This window comes from Hydra viridissima, unplaced genomic scaffold, assembly GCF_058129835.1.
Source record: "Hydra viridissima isolate aposymbiotic clone 2 unplaced genomic scaffold, HvirCarnegie_v1 scaffold_5, whole genome shotgun sequence".
NCBI classification, from domain to species: domain Eukaryota; kingdom Metazoa; phylum Cnidaria; class Hydrozoa; order Anthoathecata; family Hydridae; genus Hydra; species Hydra viridissima.
In genome coordinates, this window is record NW_028324304.1 from 10,004,945 (window position 1) to 10,032,401 (window position 27,457).

General features: G+C 28.7%; 3 protein-coding genes across 8 annotated transcripts in view; 2 read left to right on the forward strand and 1 right to left on the reverse strand.

Annotated features, from left to right (window-relative positions):
• Positions 1 to 2,449: 2,449 nt before the first annotated feature.
• On the forward strand, positions 2,450 to 3,796 carry LOC149888561 (uncharacterized). The gene is made up of 3 exons (XM_090089093.1): positions 2,450 to 2,608; positions 2,804 to 3,197; positions 3,267 to 3,796. Exons 2-3 carry the CDS (start codon positions 3,041 to 3,043, stop codon positions 3,794 to 3,796), a joined length of 687 nt encoding a protein of 228 aa, XP_089945219.1. The 5' UTR covers positions 2,450 to 2,608; positions 2,804 to 3,040.
• Positions 3,797 to 4,271: 475 nt separating this feature from the next.
• The window catches only part of LOC145188703 (uncharacterized), a 63,117-nt gene continuing 39,931 nt past the window's right edge, over positions 4,272 to 27,457 (forward strand). For 2 of the 6 annotated variants that reach the window (XM_090086606.1, XM_090086611.1), the window contains exons 1-5: positions 4,272 to 4,390; positions 6,259 to 6,385; positions 15,106 to 15,250; positions 17,566 to 17,653; positions 20,388 to 20,461. In XM_090086606.1, coding sequence (XP_089942732.1) covers positions 6,270 to 6,385; positions 15,106 to 15,250; positions 17,566 to 17,653; positions 20,388 to 20,461 — 423 coding nt within the window. In that variant the 5' untranslated portion in view covers positions 4,272 to 4,390; positions 6,259 to 6,269. Of the gene's footprint in view, positions 4,391 to 4,733; positions 5,077 to 5,369; positions 5,517 to 6,258; positions 6,386 to 15,105; positions 15,251 to 17,565; positions 17,654 to 20,387; positions 20,462 to 27,457 lie in introns of those variants that run through there. The other 4 variants (XM_090086608.1, XM_090086607.1, XM_090086609.1 and 1 more) reach the window with 4 other exon arrangements.
• LOC149888562 (uncharacterized) lies at positions 18,394 to 19,218 on the reverse strand. Its single transcript, XM_090087549.1, has 2 exons — positions 18,993 to 19,218; positions 18,394 to 18,923 (listed from the first exon to the last, which is right to left on the reverse strand). The coding sequence occupies exons 1-2, from the start codon at positions 19,147 to 19,149 to the stop codon at positions 18,394 to 18,396; spliced, it is 687 nt and encodes a 228-aa protein (XP_089943675.1). The 5' UTR covers positions 19,150 to 19,218.

Here is a 27,457-nt window from a genome sequence, read left to right on the forward strand (position 1 = left end):
ATAATTATAATGTTTATAATGTCATTATATATAAATTATAATGCTTATAATGTTTTTAGTTTTTAATGACATTATAAACTAAAGTTAAATAAACTCTTGTTTTACTCTTGTATGTACTACATACATTAAAAATGTATGTACTGTACATACACATAAATTAATTTGCATGATATCATGGATTACTTTTAAAAATCACAAAATTAATTTGCATGATATCATGGATTACTTTTAAAAGTCATGTAGTTTGTAACAATAACATTATGTCATAATGTTATTGATACAAGCTGTAGGATTTTTAAAACTGACGTATGATACAATCAACTACAATGTTTGTTGATATTGCATTTGAATGCAATATCAACAAATGAACCTTATGTTTTTTCACCATTTTTGTCCAGGTAATACATAAAAAAAATTATTATGTTTTTATTTATGTGCATTTTACACTCACACAAATATATATAACATAATACTTATAATTTTAACAGTAGTTATGGCAATGCCTAAAGCTCATCAAATGAAAGATACAAAATCAAAGATTATCAAATTAAAGGTTATCAAAGACTATCAAATTGTGTAACGAGGAGCATTCGAATGTTGTAGTTGCTCTCAAGCGAAGTAAAGATGCAAGATTCGTTAGGATGCCAAGCAGTTAGAAAGAACATTATTATGTTTAGATATGTGTATAATTTATACGATTATTTTAACTTAATTATAATGATTATTATAACAAATTTTGATTTTCTCTGTGTAATTATTAAATTAAAGTTGGTTCATTAATCAGCATCAATGTTTACTTTTGTTTCTTAGCGCCAAATTTTATTTTAACTTATTTGGACATTTTAACAAACATTAGAAGAAATAGTTGCGCTTTATTTAAATTAATAGTTGCACTTTATTTAAAGAAATAGCTGCGTTTTCTCTAAAGAAATAGTTCCACCTTAGTTAAAGAAATAGTTTACTAATTAAAGAATTAGTTTTAACTTGTTTGCAAAAACTATTGATTCAAAAGGTGTGCGCATCTTTTGAATCAAAAGCAATGATTTTGCAAACAAATTAAAACTATTAATAGTAATATTTAACGTAATATTTTAGTAATTATTATTATTAAAATATTACGTTGGGCCAACGTCAGAATGCGACGCTCGCCCAACGTCGAAATCCGACGTTGGGCCAACGTTGGCCCAACGGTTGGTTTCGACGTCGCGCCGACTACCAAATCGACGTTAAGCCAACGTCGGTTACCGACCATCGGCCAACCAATTTTTCGACGTCGGCCCGACGTTGGCCCAACGTATGTGTGCTAGCTGGGTGATGTGCTTTTTTTAAAAAAAGTGCTGTACTACCAAACGATAATTTCGACAATGAACCTGTTAATACCATTGAAGTTGGTAATAACAATGAAGTTAATGAAACCGTTGAAATTGGTGATAATAATAAAGTTAATGATTCAATTGAAGATCTTAATGAAGATTATGATGGTGATAGTGAGGAAGAAGATGAAAACTCGATTTATATGTTGAAACAATATAAATATCTACTGAAAATTTGGTACCTTCATAGAAAACTGAACTTCAAAAGCCGGTGGCAAAAATTCGAAAATTAGTACAAATGTTTCGTAGATGACCTGTAAAAAATGATGATGATCTTAAGCCAAATATTATTAAAGCATTCGGAAAAGAGAAAGCATTCGGAAAAGAGAAAGCTTTAAAACTTATATAAACTTACCTCTGTGTCAGGTTTCAAAGAAGCTTTATTGATATTTTTCTTGACACCATCATAAAATGTCACTTCAACAATAGCTGAATTAAAAAAAAAAAAAAAAATTCAATAATAAAAAAAATCATGGAAGATAAAATATAGCTTGATTTCTTAAAGCAAACTACATTATTTCCTAAAATGAACTACATTACTTTTTAGAAGGAAATATAGAAGGAAGAAAATACTTTTCTGGTTTTCATTCAATAGAATCTGGTTTTCCTTCTATAGAATTTCCTACTTAGGGTAAATATTACCTTTTTTGGTCCATTTTGGATTATTTGGATTTACCTAATTTTTTTTTACTATGACAGCAGAAAACCATGCAGTGCACAGTGGGCCAGGTGGTAGACAAAACCTCAAAAACAAATATTCGAAATACTTCCAACTACTTAGTATATTATGTATATAAGAGCATAATGTATGGTTTAAAACATTATTTGTAGTTTGATAGTACATCATAAATGTATAAATATCATTTACAATTGAATATATTTAGAAATTCATTTATTAATTTTTATAATAGATATATCACCTACAACTATGACAATGAATAACCTTTAAACTATTTAACATATGCGAAACTAATTGACACATTATTAAAATTTTATTTTATAGCTTTACGAAAAAAAACCACCACAAATTCCAAGGTCTTGTATTAAACTAACAGTTTCATTTTGAAATATAAAGGCAAGATTCTTATTTATAATATCAAAATATTATATTAAAAGTGGCGCATATAGTTTAGAACCTGCTGGAACAGCTTATTAATGTTAAAATAAGTTAATACAATATATGTATAGCCTGTTGGTGGTGTTTAATTCTGCTCTTAGCTGCCCCTTTAAGCTTGGTAAACATTTAAAAAAAGATATTTTCGTAAAATGCTATTAGCGACAAACCTATTTTTTTGGTTTTAGGTAATAATAGGTGCTGTGCTTATTATACTGGCCTAATTAAATGTAGCTGAAATGAAAATAATGGCCATATTCATGTTATATTAGTTCATAGTGGTTGCACTAATTATGTTAAAATCATTTTTTTGTAGTTGATATGAAGATAAGTGATGTCCATAAACGTATACAGCATGACCAACTAAAACCTAGTGATAAATCATTTTCTTTGTCTGTAGAAGCTATTCTAGTCTCTATGAATTTGGGTTCTACTGGATGTGCTGCGTTTTTAAAAGTATATCAAAAGAAATGAAAGGATGCAAACCGGGGAAATATAAAGTTGGAAATATAAGGAAATATAAAGCCTGCATTCCTGGATTAGGTTTTTTGAAATGGTATTACATAATGGATACAAGCTGGAAACTCAAAAGTGGCAGTCTAGAGCTATTGAAGATAAGGAAAATGTTAAGCAAATGAAGAAACGTATCCAGACAGAATTTATGAACCAAATGGGACTGGTTGTGGATTTCCCAAAAAGTGGAGGATTTGGTAAGTGAAATTGCATAAATACTTGTATATGAATCATCAGGTTAACTTTCACATATATGCAATTTGTAGGTACCAGTAATGATGGAAACACCGCCCGACAAGCCTTTGCAGACTATCAATCAACTGCCAAAATTTTGAAAGTAGATGAAACTCTTTTATTTTATTTTTACATCATTCTAGTCACTTTATCATCTGGATTTGAAATTGGTACTGTCAAGTTTAAAGAGTTTTGTATTACTGCTCTTAAACTTTACATATCTAAGTATTCCAGGTATTACATGTCACAATCAGTACACAAAATTTTAGTTCATGGCCATGCCATTATTGCTAGACAGTACTTGCCAATTGGACTGATGTCAGAGGAAGCACAAGAGGCCCGCAACAAGGATTTTAAAAAGTTTAGGGAAGATTTCAGTAGAAAGACTTCTAGAATAGATACAAATCGCGACCTGGTTAACAGACTACTTGTATCTAGTGATCCTGTCATAACATCATTAAGAAAAGGTCATAACAAAAATAGTAAGAGTTTTAAAAAAATCCCTAGTGAAGTTCTGGCTTTGCTGAGGGAATCAGCTCCACCTTCTTCTTATTCTTTGTAGCTAAACACAATTTGTTGTTTGATTTTTGAAAAGAAGTTTGATTTAAAAAAAATTTTTTTACTAAGCCTATTAATTGTAACTTTGTTATTAAAAATTAAAATATTCTTGATAAAAATAAATATTATTTCATATATAATGATTATTTATATATCTAAATGGATTTGGGGAGCAATTTGGTAATAATTAGGTTTTGTCCACCATATCCTATATATCTGGCCCACTTCGAAAAAAAAGCTCTTTTAAAGAGCACGTTTTAGTTTTTTGAAAGAGTGTGACTTTTTCCAAAACCTTTTCAAAAAATAATTAGATTTTGAAAATTTACTCTGACACTGACCAATTTTTTTTTTTTTAACAGAAAAAGAAAATTTTATTCAAACAAACAAATAAACAAAAAAAAAAAAGAAAAAAAAAAAGGTTTTTACGCTCGAGCGGTTGAACCGTTGAGCATTTTTAGAACGTCCAGAGTCACATAGTTGCTCATTTGCTATTAAACCACGCTTTAAGATGGCAATCAAGTTCTCTTTTTTGTATATTTTCAAAAATCTTTGATAAACTGCTCATCTCTTTAGCAATATGAAGAAAAGAAACCTCGCGGTAATTTAATATTTTATACACGAAAAAAAAAATCGAGTTGCTCTTACCCAACCTAATAGAAAAGCGAAACGACATGTTTTTTACCGAGTTTTAGGAAGTAGGCGCCTCAAAATAACATTTAACACAGCATTGAAAATATTAATAAGACAGCAAATTATTTTGTTTATCGGTTTGAACTCACTTCACTTGATTTACTTAGCCTAAGTTACCTATAAAGTAAATAGCAATCCAATAGTGTCAAAATCTACAAAATATTATAATATTTTGTAGAATACAATATTTTAATAAATATTCTGCAGAAATATTACCATATTTTGTAGATTTTTGCAAGGAAATATGGTTATTTCTTAGAAGAAAGGTAACAGCCAAACACATAGTTTGATTAATATTAAAAGTTTGTATGTTTGTTTTCGGCTTTTGGTGAATGAACCTCGTGTCAATTCCCGATAAAACCGCCAGCTGAAAAACGTCATATACTTTTATAGATGAAAATAACCCAGAAGAAAAATGAAACTTTTTCTGAATAACTCGAAGTATTTTACATCATTGTTTTTGTAACTTACAAAATAGGAAGATTTTCTCTGTAAGTACGTATGGTCCGGTTAAACGTTTTTTTCAACAAGTTGACATAAGGCAACGATAAAAATAAGCTGTTTTTTGCTTGGTAGAAGCTATTGGCTTAAACAGTAAATAACTTTTATATAAAAGTAATAATATACACAGAAATTGCATTGACAATTTTAATAAAATTTTCAGTATCCAACTTTTCTTATGAATAACATTTTACACAATAATTTATTATTACAGAGACTGTATAATATTTAGAAAATGCACCTGAAACCTTAGAAGTTTTTACTTTAAAAACTTTTTAATAATAGATTTGATAATGCCAAAGTTTTTTCAAAAAATTTGAAGTACCGTGAAGGGTTGTATTTAGGGATTTGAAGAAAATGCACTAAGCACTTAAAATTTTTAGAAGACTTACTAGTGTATTCTTAAAGGTGATCTGCAATCCGACAATCCTCATATTAAGTTTTCTATTGGAGGAAGACCTCAAGTTAGTTTATGAAACAATGAAAAATCAAGAAGAAAGATATGTCAAAGAAGAAGAAAAATGAAAAGAAAGGTTGATACAAGAGTATGGAACAAAAGTTCTTGCTCTTTCTCTCTTATGTTTAAAAAAAGTTTAGGCTTGTCGAGATTGTATGTTTAAGATTGAGCAACTTTTCACACTTTAAGAGCAGAAATGAAATAGCTAAAAAGTTTTTAAAATTGGAACTTTCATCATATCCTGTAGCAGTCTGAAATTTAACCTTTATGCTAATATATGGGTGATTAAAAAAACTGTAGAGAGAAGTAGACCACAAAATATTCTGAATTTAGGCAAAACTGTTAAAGAAATTTACAATATTCTTACAGCTAGCTTTCTTTTTTATAAATCAGATTAATTTCATTATGCTCAATATAAACAAAATAGTGATTTTCTCCTTGAGTTTACTTAAATTTCAAAAACTTTAATTTACAAGTTTTGGCTAATCTATAAATTTTGATATTTCTACGAAAAAACAAGAGTTGTTTTGAGAAAAAATGAAAGCAGTAAAAAGAACTTTTATATAAAATCCAAAACTTAAATGAAGAAAAAAATAAATAACAAAGAAAAAGAATAAAAATAATGGTTAAATTTGTCCATAACAAAAATTTGAACATAGTTAAAATTAACCAACTACAACTTTCTTATTTCAATGTTAAATAACTGAGGTCAGTTGTTTAAAAAGATATAAATTATTAAACTTCACCTTTTGTATAAAATTTCACTTTCTTTTTTTAAAATGATGATGTATTTAAGTGTGTTTTTTTTTTCAATTCAGGCTAATTAGTAATGAGTGGTAAAAAAAGAAACAAGAGTAGCAAAGATGAAAAGGATAGTATTATAAAAGGCGATGAAAAGATTACAGTTGGAACAAAACTTGATGCCAAAGACTTTTTAGGAGAGTGGTAAGATCACATTTAAATATAATGAATACCTTGTAATCAATTTATGTATGTATGTATATATGTATATATGTATGTATGTATGTATGTATGTATGTATGTATGTATGTATGTATGTATGTATGTATGTATGTATGTATGTATGTATGTATGTATGTATGTATGTATGTATGTATGTATGTATGTATGTATGTATGTATGTATATATGTATGTATGTATGTACATATGTACGTACAGTACTGTGAATAAGTTTTAGCCCACCATAAGTTTATAATTATTTTTGATTTTATCGTAAAAATATAAGGGACTTATGAAGTAAAAAAAAATCAGATTTATAGACACATTTATTATAAACAAAAATATCTAGAAATAATTTCATAAAATATGATATAAAAAGAAAGAACAATTAATACTTCGTATGTCCGCCTTTTGCGTTGATCACAGAAGCCAATCTCCTGGGTATTGATTCATACAAATTTGTAATGAAATTTTGTGGAATAATGTCCCACTCTCTTTTTAATATACGAAGACATTCTTCAACATTTTTAGGGTTATATTCAGCCTTTTTTTATCCAAATAATCCCAAACATGTTCAATAATGTTCAAATCTGGACTTTGAGGAGGCCAGTTCATTACTTCGAGAACTCCCTCCTCACACATGTCCTGTAAATATTTTTGGGCCACTCGGGAACAATGTTTGGGATCATTGTCTTGCTGTAGAATGAAATTATTACCAATTAGTCTCATTCCAGATGGTATTGCATGATGTCTTAAAATTTCTTTATACTGTTCTCCTGTCAGTTTGCCATCAATTCTGATTGAATCAGCTACTCCAGATGATGAAGTACAACCCCAAACTAAAGCAGAACCTCTCCCATGCTTGGTTGTTGGATGTAGACAATCAGGGCGATTAGTCTCTCCTACCCTTCTTCTTACATACTGTTGTCTTTTGCTTCCGAACAGTTCAAATTTTGATTCATCTGTGTATAGTACACGGTTTAGCATTCCTTGTGTCCAATTATTATACTGTTATGCATATTTAAGTCTTTTTTCTTTATTGCCATGACATAGTAAAGGCTTTCGAACTGCAACACACCCTCTTAACCCAGCTTTTAGCAAATGTTGTTGAATGCAAGATGAGGAAACATTTGTCCCAGTCGCAGCCTGAATGTCTTGGGCTAGTTCACTGGAGGTTTTTTTCCGATTTCGCAGAGACACATTTTTAAAATACTTTATGTCATGTTTTGTAAGCTTTGGAGGTCTTCCACTTTGAATTTTATCCTCAAGAGATCCCGTGTTTTAAATTTTTTTATAATTTCTCTAATGGCTTTCCTTGAATATTTTGTTTTTTGGACAATTTGTCATTGAGAATAACCTTCTACATAAAGCACGATAATTTTTTTATGTTCCAGTAGTGGAATTTTACCCATTTTATTACTTAAATAACAATAAAAATAATAATACAAAAGAAAAAAGAAAAAAAAAGAAAAAATGTAAATTAGAAGAAGTTTCGCTCTTAAAAAACAAAAAATAATATTAAACACACAGTATCTATGAAGTATCTTTGTAAACTGTACTATCATCTGATATAAAGCCCTCACAGCAATAAATAAACAAAAATGCAAGAGCAAACTAAAAACAAACAAGCTGATATGAATTGGGTTTAGATTAGCATACAATAAAAATAAACACATTTGATATCTAAATACAATCTATGAAAAATTTTGATAAGTATTGCTTTTGTTTGTTAAAATAGTGTTTAGTATTGTTTGAAGTTAGACATTATTTTATATAAAAAAATAATCGGAAGCTATTATTCAAAATCTGTTAAAAAAATACGAGTTTTAATAAGTGGGCTAAAACTTATACTGTATGTATGTATGTATGTATGTATGTATGTATGTATGTATGTATGTATGTATGTATGTATGTATGTATGTATGTATGTATGTATGTATGTATGTATGTATGTATGTATGTATGTATGTATGTATGTATGTATGTATGTATGTATGTATGTATGTATGTATGTATGTATGTATGTATGTATGTATTCACAATAGCATAAAAAATATAAGGTCATTTTTTAGTGATTACTTAAATTATTTCCATACTTTTTACAAAAATTTAAAAATGAAAGGAGATTTTTTTTAAAAATGTTATTTGGAAAACATTGTATAACAAAAAAAAATATCTTATTTTCGTACCAAAATCAATCAAAAAAGAGAATCAGGTCAATAAACTGTAAGAAATAAAAGTGTCAAAAATATAAGGTTAGGCTTTAACCCTTTCATGCATTTGTTGTATAACAACAAATTTAACTAAGCTTCCCCAATGCAAATAGTGTATCCTAACCGATTGAATGCAGTATTATTTTATAAAGGAAAGTTGAAAAGAACTGTAGAAAAAGTCTGCTTTACTATTTCAGAGTACCACTGATTTTGTAGATGATTTTTTATGGGTGAAGTCGGTAGTAGGAGCAGACAACGAATACTACTAATTTAAAGGATTTATAAATCTGATCTTGTTGTGAAAAAAATATTTAATGTTAGTTTAAAATAGTACTGTTCTTACTACTCATTTATATTTTTGTTTATTTCTACCTTTTTGATCTAATAAACAAAATTAATTTGTTGTTGTGGAACAACACTGCGCTTCAACGGTATAAAATCCTGTCCATTACTATTATTGTTTTATGTGATAAGATTTTTTAGTTAAAATGTTTTTTTTTTATCATCTAATTGTTAAAATAAGTTTAAAGATTAAAATATTTTTATTGTTATCATCATTTACTATATCATTATTCTTATTTTCATTTTTTAGTAAATGTAATATATTACTGTGAATGTGATTATATATGTTACTTATGGTTACATTGAAAACAATGCTATATTATTTACTGGGTGTGCTTAGTACATGTTTATTTAGACACATAATATATATTATATGTGTGTGTATGTGTAATTTGATGCAACTTTTTTTATTTTCAGAGCTTAAAGTAAAATAATGGCACTGGTAAAAAATTTTTATTCTTCTAAACACACACAAAAGTTATAACAAAGTTAGTTTCTAAAGAAGCTTTAGTCATAGATTTTGACAATAATGATGTCGAGGATACAAGTATAGAAAAGGATTTTTACTTGCTCAGAATCTGAGTTTAGTTTAGAAAGTTCTGATTATGAAATTATAAATAGTAAGATAACTTTAGCAAATAAATTTCTTAATCATGTACATTGTTGGCGTAAAGTTTCTTTACAAAATGAAATCCCTTTTTTTTATGGTGAGCCTTTTCCAGAAGCACCTTATCCAGAACTAACACCTTATCATTACTTTAAAAAAAATTTTAATTCTGAAATATTTGATCTAATTTTAAAACAGACAAATCTGTATAGTGCAGGTTTGACAGGTAAATCAGTAGCAGTGACAAATAGTGATATAGAAAAATTTATTGGTATTTTAGTTTTAATGTCGATAGTAAAGCTTCCACATCAGAAATTTTACTGGAGTAATGAAACTCATATACCAAATATAGCAGATGTCATGACTTCAAAGCAGTTTGAGAAAATAAAAAGTTATTTGCATTTTTCAGATAATAATAAATCACTTCCCTTAAACCACCCTAATTATGACAAATTATTCAAGGTGCAACCTCTAATTCAACTTATTTTAAAAAACATCAAAAGTGTTCAACAAGAAAAAAGTCATTCAATAAATGAACAAATTTTGCCAACAAAAGGAAGATCATTTCTAAGGCAATGCCTTCCTAAAAAACTCCATAAGTGGGGTATTTGCCAGATGCGGTGTTTCAGGAATTGTATACGATTTTGAGATTTATTGTTAAAAATGTTCATTAAAGAAAGATGAACTTCCAGGTCTATTGATGGGAGGCAATATTGTATATCGTTTGACACAAAGCTTAACTAGTGGTGTTAACTAAAAACTCTATTTTGATAACTTTTTTTCATCTATCAATATTCTAAGATTGCTAAATGAGAAAAAATTTTTGGCAATCCATAAAGATCGCTTAAAGGATGCAAGTAAAAAGTTACTTAATGATGAAGATCTCAAAAAAGCTGGAAGAGGCTCCTCTAACTACATAACTGATGTTAATTCAGGAATTTTTATTGTGAGATGGTCTGATAATAATACTGTGCAACTCATCTCAAATAATGTGGGAAATGAATCAGGTACTCCTGCTAACAGGTGGTCAAAAAAGGATAAAAGACTTGTGACTATTGATCAACCCAAGATTGTTGAAATTTATAATGCTCATATGGGAGGAGTTGATTTATGCGACATACCGCCAGAGACTTACAGCGTGAGACAACCTACTGTAAAGTGATATATGCATGTTTTCTATTACTGCATTGGCGTATCTATATACAATATTTGGCTTCTGTATCTTTGTCATATGAATCAACAACATGTTCCTGTCAAGAATCAACTATCACTGTTACAGTTTAGAACACAAGTTGGAGAGAGTTTGTGCAAAGCTGGAAAAAATATATCACTTGCAAAGCGTGGGCGTCCATCACTTGCTGCAGAAAATAAAATAGCTAGAAAGAGGCGTCCAACAAATGTTGAAAACCCTTCTAAAGATATAAGATTTGATGTGTGTAGCCATTTCCCAGTATTTCAAGAGAAACAAAGTCGTTGTAGGCAGTATGGAAATGGTTTTACTTTTACTCAATGTATGAAATGCAAGATAAACCTGTGTCTTTTAAAAGCAAGAAATTGTTATAATGAGTTTCATGGAGTCAACCAATAGTTTTTAATGTTTTAATCCACTACCTTATTTTTTGTTGCTTGTCAGCATCCCTCTTTGTCTGCTGTTAACATCCCTCTTTAACTGTATTGTTATTTTAATTTTATTACTGTTTTAACAAATGTAGTGTAGAGTTAACATTGCTAAAACTCAAAATTGTTTGTTTATTAAAAATACCCATTGGCAGGCAGTGTTGTTTCATAACAATAAATTCAAAATCTTCACATAATTTTTTTTTTTATATGCTACATTGGGATAAATGAGGTTAAAAAAAATAAAGTTTGGATTTTTTTAGTTATGGGACAATAATTGGATGAAAGGGTGAATTCAGTATTTAGCATGACCACCACATGCTTTTTTGCAGGCTCAAATATGTTTTTTTTCCCGCATATTTTTGATTGGTTCCATGGTAGAAGAGTAATATGTTGCCTTTAAAACCACTCTTTCACCAAGTTGACAATATGTCCCATTGCGCTGTTCTGTTGGAAAATCCAATTTTTACGCCTTTCAAAAAATGATCAAGCAGTAGGTAAAAGCTTATTTTCCAAGTTCTCTTTGTAACTATGCTAGTTAATTCTCCCTATATAAATATTTTGAAATCCTATCCCCTGATGAAAAATGCATTCCTGCATACTTATGGAACTGCCACCGCCTTTTAGACTAGACAAAATCTTTCCTTATATTTCTCTAAAGCTAATCTTTTAATGATAAATTTTGGTTCACAAAATCTTTCCTTATATTTCTCTGAAGCTAATCTTTTAATGATAAATCACCTCAAAATTTGATTCATCACTAAAAATGACCTTATACCAATATTCTACTAACCAGTGAAGTCTTTCCATACACTACTTATATCATTTAATCCTATCTGTCATCCTTAAAAACGGTTTTCTAGCAGCAACTAACAATTAATGCACCTGTGCTGTAACTAACACTAACGTAACCAGCCTTATTACTAAACTCAGCTGATAGTTCTTGGTAGCTAGTTTTGAGATGATCCCTTAATCTTCAATACAATAAGCGTTGACCCCTAGAATTAAGCTTTGACGGCTTATCAACTCTTGGTGAATTTTTTACTTCATTTGAAAGTTTGAAGTTTTTAAGTGTTGTTTGAACAAAGTATAATTAAACACCATATTATCTTGCTATTTCTCTTTGACTTATCTTTGTGTTATCTTTGAATAGAGCGACTATTTGCCATTTGATTTCCTGTGAAACTAATTTTCTGCCCATTTCTCTGGTTCTGGTGTGCCAAGAATTTACCAATTGAAATTTCTCTTAAAATAATAGTTAGGAATTGATTTTTTTTTTAATTCATTTGTGATTTATATTGCTCAAAAAGAGTACAAACATTCAGGATTCTTATATAATTAATTTAGAAGTTATTAAAAAATATGTCAAAATTATAATTTCAGTTAACTTAAACTTAATAAGTAGCTAAAAGGGTTGCTATAATTTACCATTAAATTACTCAGAAAGGATAAATAGGATCGATAAATGTTTTATATCATTTAGAAAGCTAATTGATTAATTCATAAATTAAAAATGTTTTTTAAAACTACTTATTATTTAAAAATTTGATTAAGAGATAAATAAATACCCATCAAAAAAAATTAACTGACTTTTAACTGATATTTTTGAAAGCCACTGTGTGTGTGCGTGTATGTGTGTGTGTATCACATGCAGATTTATATATTTGCCAACACTGTAAACCAGAGAGACATCTTAAGGTGTGTAACTTAGTTACAAATATTGTTTAATATGATTTTTTTTACATTAAGTTTGGAAAATCATGTCTAATTAATAGGCTCTTAAGCACTTACAGATTTGGGCTCTTTTTATCACATTTTCTTTAACAGAACATAGAAAATCCTGTGATATGTTTATGCTTTCAGCTCTAATATTTTATTTTAGCTGATCTGAAATTGCTGTCTTGTTCATGTATACCTTAGACTTCAGATAGCCCTACAGAAAAAGTCTAGAGCTTTTAAATCCAGTGACTTAATAGGACGATTGAACTCACTGTATTTGGAGATACATTTATTAAAGCCTGTTATAAAGCATCCATTGTTTCTCAAGTAGTATGGGCTATAGTACTGTCCTATTGAAACTATATATTCTGCAGTCCTGATTCATTTAATTTGGGAACCAAAAATTGTTCAATCACTTATCTGTAGCATGTACTGTGACTGTTACTGCGTTACTTATGTCATCTTCATAAAAATATGGTCTTTTGATGAATTGGCCACTACTTTACACCTTACAGTGACCTTTTGCAGAATTAAAGAACTTGAGTGGGATTGCCTTGGATTAGAAATTCCTCAGAAACACCCTTGGGTATGCCAAAAGTCACTCTCTGATTTGTTTTATTTATAATTTCTTAACTAATTTCTTTTTCTGCATTTTATTTCATGTTTCACTGGTGTTATTGCATGCATTTCCAAAATGAAATCCTCCTCAATTACCAACAAATCAGCTGTAGCTGGCTTGTTTTGAAGAAATGGGGATACATCTAATAACTTAAAAACAGGAAAACTACAAGCACAGTATTCATAAGAAAACATAGAGCATATAGTTAAAGTTGTGCAAGAAGATCAATAAGAAGAGCACAAAAATTACAATTTCATTATAGTAATCACTAAAAATAGTTTTAAGTTCAAAGCTAAATCTTTATTCTGTGTGATTTGGTGCTTGCTTTAGAAAATCATCTACAATTTGTATATCTAATAAGGTTTGCCATATTCCACACCCCTTTTCTCAAATTAGTCTGATATTGTTGTTTTTGGTACCTTTGAAACACTTATTTTCTATTAACATTTGCATTAGTACAACATCTATTACAACAACTATCAACAATTATTACAACATCTGTAATAGTGTTATTGTTAAGTTATTTTAATTGAAGTTACCTGCAGTAACTTAAATTAATAATATTCCATTTAAGCTATTATTCATTATCACACAGTTATTATACAGTTACCTGAATGACTTTAAATGACATTAAACATATTTTTTGTTAAAGTATTAATGTTTTTAGAATAAAATTCTTAATGAGAGTTCATTGAGGTTAATGTATTTCACAGATTATTTTAGTTTTCACTAAAAGCATTTACTGAAAGTTTGAATAAATTCTGTCCATTAAAAGAACTTTACCAAAACTGGGCAGAACATTAGTAGGCATAACACTTAATATTTTTTTTGCATGAGTTAACCTTTTTGTTATTTAAACTTGTTACTCAAATTTTCATTATGCTTTCTTCAAATAGTATGTTTCTAATTTGTTTACTTTATTAGAATGTTTTAAAAGAAATTCAGGTTAGTACAAAGTCATAATTCTTAGGGATTTAAGTTAAGCTAATTTTAAAAAATGTTTAAGAAAAAAGAATAATATAGTTCATCCTTGAACCCATATAAAATATAAACCCATAAAATATTTCAAAAATCTAATAATACTTTAATTAACTCTAGTAAAGACTAGTTTAACTATCAGCAACAAATTATTTTTCACATATTGATATTTGATCATGTTCACTTCAGTTCTTCTGAGTGTGCTGTTAGGGTAGTTTAAAAGACAAAGATGTAAAATTCATGCAAAATTTTGTAAATTAACACTTCCATAATGTAGCAAAAGTTATCTTGCACATTGGTACTTGCTTCACCCTTGTTACTGAAGTTAATAAAATCCTGCTTAATAAATCATTTTATGTTTAGTTAAAGATTTCTTTGATCTTAAAAATAAAAAGAACTGCTCAAACAGCTATTTCTGAATATTTTAGACAACTTTTAAAAGACATGTTGAAAATAAAAGTTGTTTTGAATTAGATATAAGAAACACGTTTACTACATACACTGCTGAATAAATTGATTTTTTGCTAAACATCCCTGAATTCTTCTTAAAAACTCCAATGGTTAACTTAATTTACTCTCATTTGTTAATCATAGTCCATTATTTAATAGGTATCCTGCAAGAGTTATCAAAATAAAATCTGAAGAAAAAATGATGCTTGTGCATTTTGACAAATGGAGTTCACGGTTTGATGTTTGGCTACCTTACAATAGTGATCAAATACGGCTTCTCAAAAGTAACAAGACCACAGAAAAGGTTTGTTTAACTATTATTAATTTTTTTAAAAATTACTGTTGCAAATTACTGTGTGCTTTATCACTTTTTTAAATAAGTTACATGTAAGTACTTTAACTTTTTTTAGCCAGTAATTTTTTTGTGATAAAAAGTTGCATAAAAATTTTTTCTTTATGAATTTATTCATCAAAGTTATAATATTTTGATATATACTTTTATTCAAATAAATGGTCCTCTGTATCATAAATAGATTAACTTTTTAAACAACTAGAATCAGAATTTATTTAAGGTGGCTCTCTGAAATATTTTATAAATTTCTTGATCTTTTTCTAGAACTTTCTAAGATTTTTTAAAAGTATCTATAAAAGACCATGAGAAAAAAAAATCAGCTTTGCACTTCTTTATATTTTTTTTGTTGACATTTTTCCAATAACATTATATGCTGTATAAGATAAATTATACTATAACTATACAGAGGAACAAAGAACAAATCAAAATTTAAAATAAATCTGTACCAGTATTCTGATGAGACATCATTGGTCACAGAAAAAAAGAAAATGTGCCTTCAGAAGAATTGCTGCTAGAAGCATAATGCAGGCGCTGAAGACCTATGATGAATGTCTGAGAAGGGGAGAAGATGATGCCCTGAACAAACTTTTAAGAGGTTGTTAAATGAAAGGAAGTAATGATTGAAAAGTTACAAGTAGACTCATATTTTGATAACAAGCTTATTAAAGAATTTTTTTGATATTTAGATATTACAAACTTATTTATCATGAGTTCCTACTGTTATTTTTAGCAATTAGTTCCTGTCACTTTTTTTTAATTTTTGCTTACTGCAAGGCTTTGTTACTGCACATTTATTACTGCAATTTTACTAAGTAGCTGATAATTGGTAATTTTTGAAGCTGGCTGAGTCTTGGGTCTCAAGAATCTAATAATATTACTCAGTCTTGACACCAATATAAAAAAATGGTACCTACTTTTTGTTTGAAAGCAAGCTGGGTTTAAAGTTTTTGTATCTGGTTTGCCATTACCATATTCACAGAGTTATAGCTAGTTGAATATACTTATTGTAATGCAGTTATTATAGAAACTAATTCACTTGATAATAGGAGAAAAGATTCATGCAGCATTCAAACCAGCTTCAAAAGACCTTCAAAAAAAAAAAAAAACTTGTTCCATCACAAAGTTCTATTAAATGCAGTTAAATAACTAAGTAAAAGTACACTTAAATAAGCTGCTTAACCTTCTTACCATTCTGGACTTATTTTTACAAACTGATCCTGAAACATGGATCAATAATCTGCACTATTTGATGCTTGAAAAATGTGTAAATACCTTTTCAGTTACAAATGACACAGTAGAGAGAGGCATTATCCTGATACATGCACTCAATGGGCTACTAACTAATGATAAAGAATATAAACAGTTCACTTAAATCAAACTGAGCATTACAACTACTTTAAATATTCTCATCATCACAAGTATTCCAAACAAAACAAGAAAAGTATAGCAAAAACTATATATAAAGTGTTAAAAGAATGAAAACTTCTCCTTTTTTAAGGAAGATATATTAGTAGTGATAAATACTTTTCACTATTTATCTTTTCTTAACTTATATATATATATATATATATATATATATATATATATATATATATATATATATATATATATATATATATATATATATATATATATATATATATATATAAATAAAAAAAGAGAGCAATTTTAACAAATACTCTGTAAACAAAAATCTTTTAACATTTCAATAATTAATAAGTTTAACAATGAGAAACCTTTTAATTCCACACGCAATAAAAGCTGATTTTAATGATTGCCAGATCAACCCAGTAATTATGAGTATTTTCTCTTATAAAATCTTTTTAAACAAAGTCGAGTTTTGCTAAAGATTTTGCTTGCTAACAAAAAACAATTATTGCTTTAAATATGTTAATTTGTCTCACATTGTCTAGAAATAAAAACATGAACCATTTTCAACAGCAAGTGCAAGGAAAAAACATGACTTGTTTTTTCAATTAATGTTTTTTAGTACTTGTGTCAAAAAAATAAAAAGTTAAAAGATAAAGCAACTTCAGTCTTGCTGTTAGAACAATTTCTTTTTCTCTTATGTTTTATTAAGAAGTAGAAGTAAAGTACTATTCTAGACAAAGTTGTAAAATTATTATAAAGTTTTTGAATTTTCAGCAAACAAATATTTATGGAATAATAATTTACTACTACTTATGAATTATTTAATGTTATAAAAATGATTTTCAGATGTTTCCCTTTCACCCTAAGAGTTAAATGAAGATTCTTAATTTACTTAGAAATGGAGACTTGGTGATAGAATAATTGCTAAGTGGGGACCAGCTGCAAAGATGTACCCTGCAACAGTATCGAAGTTTATATCTGAATGTAAGGTTTTTTAAGTCTTTTATATGTCCACCTATTTATATATTACACAGGCCAATAAAAAAATAGTGTATTTGAAGTGTTAAAAAGATTTTTCAATCAGTTTTTACTGTTAGCTCTAACTTATTTGTTTCAGAATACTCATGTTAAGAAACAGAGATTTATAAAATCATCAAGAAACAGTGGCTTATAAAATCTATGAGTTCATAGTAAATGTTAGTTTAATTGCCTGTATTTAAATGCTTAAAATTTCAGCAGTAGTCAACTATCATTTTTATATTCTTTAGTGCTTTTCCTCTATTACCTTTTTAAGAATTTGCTTGCCCTACTCATCACCAAAAAAATCCAATATTTATAGAAGTTTGTCTAAATGATTGTGGGTACAAAAAAGGCACTGAGATTTCATCATTGATCATAGTGGTTACTGCATGTTATTATTTTATATATATATCAAGATAGATATATATAAAATATATTTTTATTTTATATCATGAAAGAAACATTGATTCTATACACTGCACAGTGGGCCAGATATATAGGATATGGTGGACAAAACCTAATTATTACCAAATTGCTCCCCAAATCCATTTAGATATATAAATAATCATTATATATGAAATAATATTTATTTTTATCAAGAATATTTTAATTTTTAATAACAAAGTTACAATTAATAGGCTTAGTAAAAAAATTTTTTTTAAATCAAACTTCTTTTCAAAAATCAAACAACAAATTGTGTTTAGCTACAAAGAATAAGAAGAAGGTGGAGCTGATTCCCTCAGCAAAGCCAGAACTTCACTAGGGATTTTTTTAAAACTCTTACTATTTTTGTTATGACCTTTTCTTAATGATGTTATGACAGGATCACTAGATACAAGTAGTCTGTTAACCAGGTCGCGATTTGTATCTATTCTAGAAGTCTTTCTACTGAAATCTTCCCTAAACTTTTTAAAATCCTTGTTGCGGGCCTCTTGTGCTTCCTCTGACATCAGTCCAATTGGCAAGTACTGTCTAGCAATAATGGCATGGCCATGAACTAAAATTTTGTGTACTGATTGTGACATGTAATACCTGGAATACTTAGATATGTAAAGTTTAAGAGCAGTAATACAAAACTCTTTAAACTTGACAGTACCAATTTCAAATCCAGATGATAAAGTGACTAGAATGATGTAAAAATAAAATAAAAGAGTTTCATCTACTTTCAAAATTTTGGCAGTTGATTGATAGTCTGCAAAGGCTTGTCGGGCGGTGTTTCCATCATTACTGGTACCTACAAATTGCATATATGTGAAAGTTAACCTGATGATTCATATACAAGTATTTATGCAATTTCACTTACCAAATCCTCCACTTTTTGGGAAATCCACAACCAGTCCCATTTGGTTCATAAATTCTGTCTGGATACGTTTCTTCATTTGCTTAACATTTTCCTTATCTTCAATAGCTCTAGACTGCCACTTTTGAGTTTCCAGCTTGTATCCATTATGTAATACCATTTCAAAAAACCTAATCCAGGAATGCAGGCTTTATATTTCCTTATATTTCCAACTTTATATTTCCCCGGTTTGCATCCTTTCATTTCTTTTGATATACTTTTAAAAACGCAGCACATCCAGTAGAACCCAAATTCATAGAGACTAGAATAGCTTCTACAGACAAAGAAAATGATTTATCACTAGGTTTTAGTTGGTCATGCTGTATACGTTTATGGACATCACTTATCTTCATATCAACTACAAAAAAATGATTTTAACATAATTAGTGCAACCACTATGAACTAATATAACATGAATATGGCCATTATTTTCATTTCAGCTACATTTAATTAGGCCAGTATAATAAGCACAGCACCTATTATTACCTAAAACCAAAAAAATAGGTTTGTCGCTAATAGCATTTTACGAAAATATCTTTTTTTAAATGTTTACCAAGCTTAAAGGGGCAGCTAAGAGCAGAATTAAACACCACCAACAGGCTATACATATATTGTATTAACTTATTTTAACATTAATAAGCTGTTCCAGCAGGTTCTAAACTATATGCGCCACTTTTAATATAATATTTTGATATTATAAATAAGAATCTTGCCTTTATATTTCAAAATGAAACTGTTAGTTTAATACAAGACCTTGGAATTTGTGGTGGTTTTTTTTCGTAAAGCTATAAAATAAAATTTTAATAATGTGTCAATTAGTTTCGCATATGTTAAATAGTTTAAAGGTTATTCATTGTCATAGTTGTAGGTGATATATCTATTATAAAAATTAATAAATGAATTTCTAAATATATTCAATTGTAAATGATATTTATACATTTATGATGTACTATCAAACTACAAATAATGTTTTAAACCATACATTATGCTCTTATATACATAATATACTAAGTAGTTGGAAGTATTTCGAATATTTGTTTTTGAGGTTTTGTCTACCACCTGGCCCACTGTGCACTGCATGGTTTTCTGCTGTCATAGTAAAAAAAAATTAGGTAAATCCAAATAATCCAAAATGGACCAAAAAAGGTAATATTTACCCTAAGTAGGAAATTCTATAGAAGGAAAACCAGATTCTATTGAATGAAAACCAGAAAAGTATTTTCTTCCTTCTATATTTCCTTCTAAAAAGTAATGTAGTTCATTTTAGGAAATAATGTAGTTTGCTTTAAGAAATCAAGCTATATTTTATCTTCCATGATTTTTTTTATTATTGAATTTTTTTTTTTTTTTTTAATTCAGCTATTGTTGAAGTGACATTTTATGATGGTGTCAAGAAAAATATCAATAAAGCTTCTTTGAAACCTGACACAGAGGTAAGTTTATATAAGTTTTAAAAAGTAAGATTTAAAAATAACATATTTTGTAAAAAAAATTTTTTGGTGCTAATTCATAAAAGAGAGTGCCAGGTTTAATTTTACACCATTTTCTATAATTTATAACCAGAGTGCCAGGTTTAATTACACACTATTGTTCTATGAAATTAAGGTTGATTAGTAAATTAAGATATTTTCAGTGTTGTGCGAAAAAAGAGCATATTGTTGTCTAAACTCATTCTGAAAAAGAAAAAGAAATATATATGTATACATATGTGTATTATATTATATTATATTATATTATATTATATTATATTATATTATATTATATTATACTATATTATATATAAATATATATATATTTATATATAATATAATATATAATATGATATAATATAATATAGTATAATGTAATATAATATAGTATAATATAATATAATATAGTATAATATAATATAATATAATATAGTATAATATAACCAGAGTGCCATTTGAGGATTGAATATTTTAAAAAGTTGCACATTAGCATTAAGTTTTATATTTAGCAACTAAATTGTTTTCAAAAGCTGATGATATTAACACTCTGGCTTTAAGAATCTGTCAAAGACTGTTCTAGAATGAAGATTGTTTTAGTTTAGCAAATTCCATATAATGCTTCCAGCTTTTCAACAAATCAGAAGAAACTATGAAAATATTACACTAACAGCTGTGTCTGAAGTTCAGTGTAACTTTCACTCCTGACTTGTACTCATGCTGATTAAATGAATGTTTCACATGTTTGTATATTTTTAATCAAAAGTGATCTCTTTCTAATTTTTTTTTGTTTTTTAGTTCTGAAAATGTAAGCTTAAGGGTTGCTTTAGTGTAATAGTTTATTTAAACTAAAATACTTTGCCCCAGACATTCTCCTATTTCAAAGTAATCAGGTGAAACAAATTGGTAAGTCTCAGACAGATGCAGATAGTGAAGTGTTGTTTCAACTGATAGGAGATCAGAAATCTATTAACTTAGACTGGACAGAAATGGCACTTGAGCAGAAAATAACAATTCCTAGATGATTATCAAGAACTGCAGGAGATACCAATATTTTTTCTTGGTGCTGTTCCCTCACCAAGAATCTCCATCATCATTTTCATCAGCCTGATGAAAATGGTGGATGGCTACAGTTAGAGAGATAAGTATCTGAACAAAAAATTTTATCGTGAAAAAAAATTTGGCAAGAAACTTAACAAATTTTCAATTTTAAATAAGTATCCAAATACTTTTTTAAAAGTGTTGCTATTGACTTCAACTAAATCGACTAAAAGTCAACTAGTCAAAAGTCAAAATTAGTAGACTTTGAAAGATCGAATAGTCTATTTAATCGGCTATGGGTTTCCTACTAATCGACTAAAAGTTGATTTAGTCGGGTAATCATTCTAAAATCCTTATTTCTATTTTTTCACTTGATATAGCTTTATTAACCTTTAATTTTGTTATGATGCTGACCAATTAGTAAAGAGATATCTTTATTAGTAGTTTAAATTAAAAAAATAAATTATTTTTAAAGATAGAGCTATGTGTAAGAATTTTATTCATAACGGTTTTTTTAAGTCAGCCAAATATCTAAACATTGAACCTAACTTCCTGTGTTACATAAACTTAACTCTATGCTTACTGTATATAGCACGACTTAATATATTTCCTTTTTCTCATTATAGTAACCAGTTGATGCTTTTTAAAACAAAATGATGCAAATAAGATAAGAAGTTTAATAAATCTGTCACCCCAAAAAAGATTTAGTTGGCCCAATCTGTCTCCACCTTGCTACGCCACTGTTTTTTTTTAAATTGAACTGTTTATTAATTTGTATTAATTGTGAAAAATGATACTGAGAAAATTAAAAAAACTAACATTTCTTAAATTCTTTCTGTATCATTTTTATATAAGATAATATATAAGATAAAATAATGTAAGAATACTGCTTATATAATTTCATTTGAATTTAAACAGAGAGAATTTAAAAAATTAACATTTTTAAAATTCAAATGAAATTACAAGTATTCTTATATTTAATTAAATTCAATACATTATGTAGTGATTGGTAGGCAATATTTCACAATGAACATTATCAACGATTGGTTTAACTCCCTTTAGACATTGTTAAAGATTGGTATAGCTCCCTTTGGACTATTAATAATAATGGTTGGTACACAAATAAATCCATTCAGAGAATATTTCCTTATGAAGAAATTCTCCTATGAATGCACTTAAAAGCTGTGCAACTAAACATAAGAGAGACAAAACGACAGAGAACAATGAAGAGATTTTATGCTATTCTTTTGACGTAATTTTAATATAATTTTTATTTACTTTTATTCTCTTTTTATGGTAGAAACAAAATGATGAATAATAATTTTCATAAAAGTAAAGTCTGGAATTATTTTGTAAAAAACATTGGCTCTACAAAGAGCTAAAGTACAATAAAAATACCAGCTCAATATTAAAGAGTCTAAACATCCAAGTACAACAACTGGTCATCGATCTATCAAAGCTGCATTTGCAAACTCTTACTCATTTTGTTCAAGCTCGCAGAAATATAGAGATTTAGAAGAATCTATGTGTAACTTTATTCTTCAAACAGGCCAACCGCTGTCAATTGTTAATAACAATTTTATCAAAGTGCTAGATAGCAAGTACAAATTGCTGATTAGACAATGGTTTTCGTATGAAATAGTGCCGCTCAAATTTGAATCATTTAAAATAAAGGTTATGCATCTTTTAATCAAAGCTGAATTTTGCCATCTAACAACAGATGGATGAACATCACAAGCCTTGCATTCATATATCAGCGCCACTATAAGTTTTGTTGATCAAAATTATTTTTTGAAATCGATTCGCATTGCATTAAAGCACAGCCCAAAAGCTCATACTAGTCTATATTTAAGATCTAATGAATAAATTGTATATACACTACCGGCAATTAATTTGAGACCAGTGATGAGAAAACAGTAATTCTATTAAAAATCAATTAAATCTATCAGTTATATTTTTGTTTGTTTTTTTCGATCTTAGTGAATGAAGAAACTACAAATTAATTCATGAAATATACTTTATTTAGTTTTCTTCCCAAATATTTCTAAACAAATGGAAAACTTAACAAACATTAAAAAGTTAAATTATAAGGTCTTTATTATTTTGCACAAGTTTCAAACTTTGCATTCATCAAAATAACCACCACGTTTCTTCATTACTGCTTCACATATTCTTGGCTTATGAAAGATTAATTTGTTTAAAGTTTCCATGGTTACAGTTTTCCAAGCCTTTTGCAGTAACTTCCATAAATGTTCCTCAGATTTTACTTGGAATTTCTTCACATACCGGTCTATTTCATCCCGAAGAAGCTCAATGGGATTGAGGCCTGGTAACTGTGCAGGCCAGTCCATTAAAGTAAAGGTTTTTTCTTGTACTAGTTGATTCAGATAGTTTGTACAAAGTTTAGATTTGTGCTTTGGGTCATTATCTTGCATAAAAATAGGCTGGCGTCGAACCACCATTCGATGAGCAGGTGGAATGGCATGATTCTCCAAAATTTCTCTGTATTGCTCCTTTTTCAAATTCCACGAACTCTGATCAAATCTCCTATTTTGTGACCTGCAAACAACCCCATACCATTATTGAACCTCCTCCATGCTTAACAGTAGGCACAATGCACTGTGGAATATAACGTTCATTCTGGTGCCGGCATACAAATATTGTCCAGTTGGCATGTTTGCGAGCCAATTGTAGTCCTTTCACCTTGTTTGCTTTCCTTAGCAACAGTTTTTGGCAGCTACATGCCCTCTAAGTCCAGCTTTCATCAAACGGTTTCTTATTGTCCGGACACAAACAAGTTTTTCAGCAGTTTCAGGCTGGCGTCGAACCACCATTCGATGACAACCCCATACAATTATTGAGTCTCCTCCATGCTTAACAGTAGCCACAATGCACTGCGGAATGTAACGTTCATTCTGGTGCCGGCATACAAATATTTTCCAGTTGGCATGTTTGCGAGCCTATTGTAGTCCTTTCACCTTGTTTGCTTTCCTTAGCAACAGTTTTTTGGCAACTACATGCCCAGTTTTCATCAAACTGTTTCTTATTGTCCGGACACAAACAAGTTTTTCAGCAGTTTCATTGTATTCTCTCATTATTTGTGGAGCTGTTAATTTTCTGTTTGATATAGAGAATTTCGTAATACGACGATCACCATGTTCATCTATCTTTCTAGGCTGTCCAGGTCATGGTAAGTCACATTATTGACCAGTTTCCTTAAAACGCTTGATTGTATTGTGAACTCCAGTCTTTGATATTTTCATTCTTTCAGCAATTTTTCTTTCTGAAACACCTTCATCAAATAAAACAATGCAAACTCTCTGTTCAAAGCTTAATTCTCAAACTGGAGCCATTTTAGTACAACAAAATAGAAACTAAAAAAAAAATAAACAGTTCAAATAAAACAATATTTGTATATTCATTTGCAAGTCATCGCATACTATATTGGATCTACATAAAGTATCTACAAGAAGCTACCAATGAGAAAAATTATATTTTTAATATCAATTACAAGTCATTAATCAAAATAAAGTAACAGTTAAAAATAATACTTGTATTGTCTTTTATGCTGGAAGAACTCAGAACTTACTTTTGTATACTTTTGTACATAAGCAAATTTTTGGGTGCAAAAATGCCCATATCCTATTCTTTCCACTTATTTATTGTGCTCTATATATTTTTGATCCAAAAATAAAGAAGTGCAATTATGATAATCAGATATATTTATTTTTGAAATGTAAGTATTGTTTTTAACCGCTGGTCTCCAATTAATTGCCAGTAGTGTACCTTGTTTTGGTCACATACTAAATTCAATTGTTAAAGATGTTCTTGTAAAAGAGAATGAGCAACCAACTGAAGAAAATGATTGCGTTTTCATAATTTTAAAAAAATTAAAGGAAACTGGTTGGCTTATTTAAACATAGTAATAAACTTTCTGCTCAGCTAACACCTGTTCCATAAAACTTGAGACTAACTGGAATTAGCGATATTTAATTAATAAGCTTGATAAAATAATTAGTATTTGGTATCAAATGAGAGCTCTATCTTTCCTCTTTCAATTAGCATATAAATTCTCTGATTATTTTTTGTTTAGATAACAATTTAAAATGCCAAATCAACAAGCCCTAAAAAGCTGTGTGTATAATTTTTATAAAAAAAGATATGAAGATGGAAAACACGTTGTTTGGAACCATTTCAAGATGGAGGGGTACTCAAAAGCTACAATTTATAGATATATAAACAGTTATGATCAAAATAAATAAATGGGTCGCAAAGCTGGAAGTGGAAGAAGGCCTACTCTTAATACACAAAACAACCGCATCAAATTAAGGAAAATGTGTAACAATCGAAGAGGTATTTCACTTTCAAAGGCTTCTAGAAGACTTGGTTGTAGCAAAAGCATCATTGGACGAATCTTTAAATGCTTTAAAAAGCCTATTCATTGTTATAAAAGAAAAAAAAGACCAAGCAGAACTCCTGAACAGAGGCTTTGAGGTCGCCAAAAATGTGGTCGACTATTCAAAATATTGCAACCATGAATTTATTATTGACGATGAGTCATACGTTACTTTGTCAAATAGCACACTGGCTGGTAATAATGCATACTATTCAAATGATCAAAAATTGACACCAAACATTGTTAAGTATTATGATGTTGCAAAATTTGAAAAAAAATTACTTGTATGATGCCAATCTTCCCTCGAGGGGTCACATCTATTTACATTGTTCCTTCTGGCCAAGCGGTAAACCAAGAGATCTATTTAAAACAGTCTTTACAAAAGCGCTTGTAACCTTTTATTAATAAATATTATCGAGACACCAAGTATATCTTTTGGCCTGATTTAGCAACATCTCACTATGCTAATTTGGTAACAAAATGGTTAAAAACCCAGAAGATACCATTTGTTCAAAAAAAGACAATCTAGCAAACTTACCAGAAGCTTGTGCTAAAGAGGATTTTTGGGCAATGCTTAAGCGGGATGTGTACAAGAATGGATGGTCTACAAATAATATATCAAACCTTGAGCGTCGGATTCGTTATTGTGCCAGTAGACTTGACCTAAATGCTGTACAAAAGCTGGTACAAGGTACCAATACCAGACTTGATCAAATTTGAAGATATAGAGTCTTGTGATAAGTTTATTTTTATTTTCCTATTCTACATATTTAATTCTAAGAACATATCAAAAAAAAAAATTTTTTATCGTGTTTATTTAAGTTTTTATTCAAGTTTAAAGCCAGTCTCAAATTTTATGGAACAGGTGTTAGTTAGTTGTGTTGAATTTAATAATATGAAAATTGACAATCCAGAAGATAAATGTTCAATTAACAAATTAAAACAAGATGTTTTAATCAAACCAGAGAACAAAGATAATAAAAAATTGTTGCTAAAAAGCTGGGAACTGGAAATCATTGGTGAGCTAATTGATTTATTAGAACCAATACATGATATTACAAAAATTTTAAGCAGATCACAATATACGACTTGTTCAATGATATTACCAACCATTTATAAATTAACAGATTATTTTGCTAACTTTAAAAGTGAATCAAATAATTGTACAGTTATGAATCTCGCCATTAAACTCAAAGAAAGTTTTAATCGAAGATATGAAGATTTTCTTAAATTTAAAAGTACAAAATTGAGGGTATTTAGATCCTCGATTTCGTACTTTTAAATTTAAATCGAACAAAACAGCAAAAATTGCTTGTATTAAAAAAGCTCATTCTTTAGTTGTTCAATTGAGCCATGTATTGCAGCTCACACTGACAAGTCTTCAGTCGTCTAGCCAAGAGAAAAAAATTTTGTTATTTTATTTAACTAGATATCTAGTTAAAACAACAAAGTTGTTTTCCGCAAATGTTTCTTTTATATATACGAAATTTATCATTTCCTAAATTAGGACTTTCTTAAAGCATAGG

Excerpts from the sequence above, each read along its gene's own strand:
- LOC149888561 (XM_090089093.1), top strand. The coding sequence starts at position 3,041 with ATGGTATTACATAATGGATACAAGCTGGAAACTCAAAAGTGGCAGTCT. Across the intron at positions 3,198-3,266 it reads CCCAAAAAGTGGAGGATTTG|GTACCAGTAATGATGGAAAC; the intron begins GTAAGTGAAATT and ends TGCAATTTGTAG.
- LOC149888562 (XM_090087549.1), bottom strand. The coding sequence starts at position 19,149 with ATGGTATTACATAATGGATACAAGCTGGAAACTCAAAAGTGGCAGTCT. Across the intron at positions 18,924-18,992 it reads CCCAAAAAGTGGAGGATTTG|GTACCAGTAATGATGGAAAC; the intron begins GTAAGTGAAATT and ends TGCAATTTGTAG.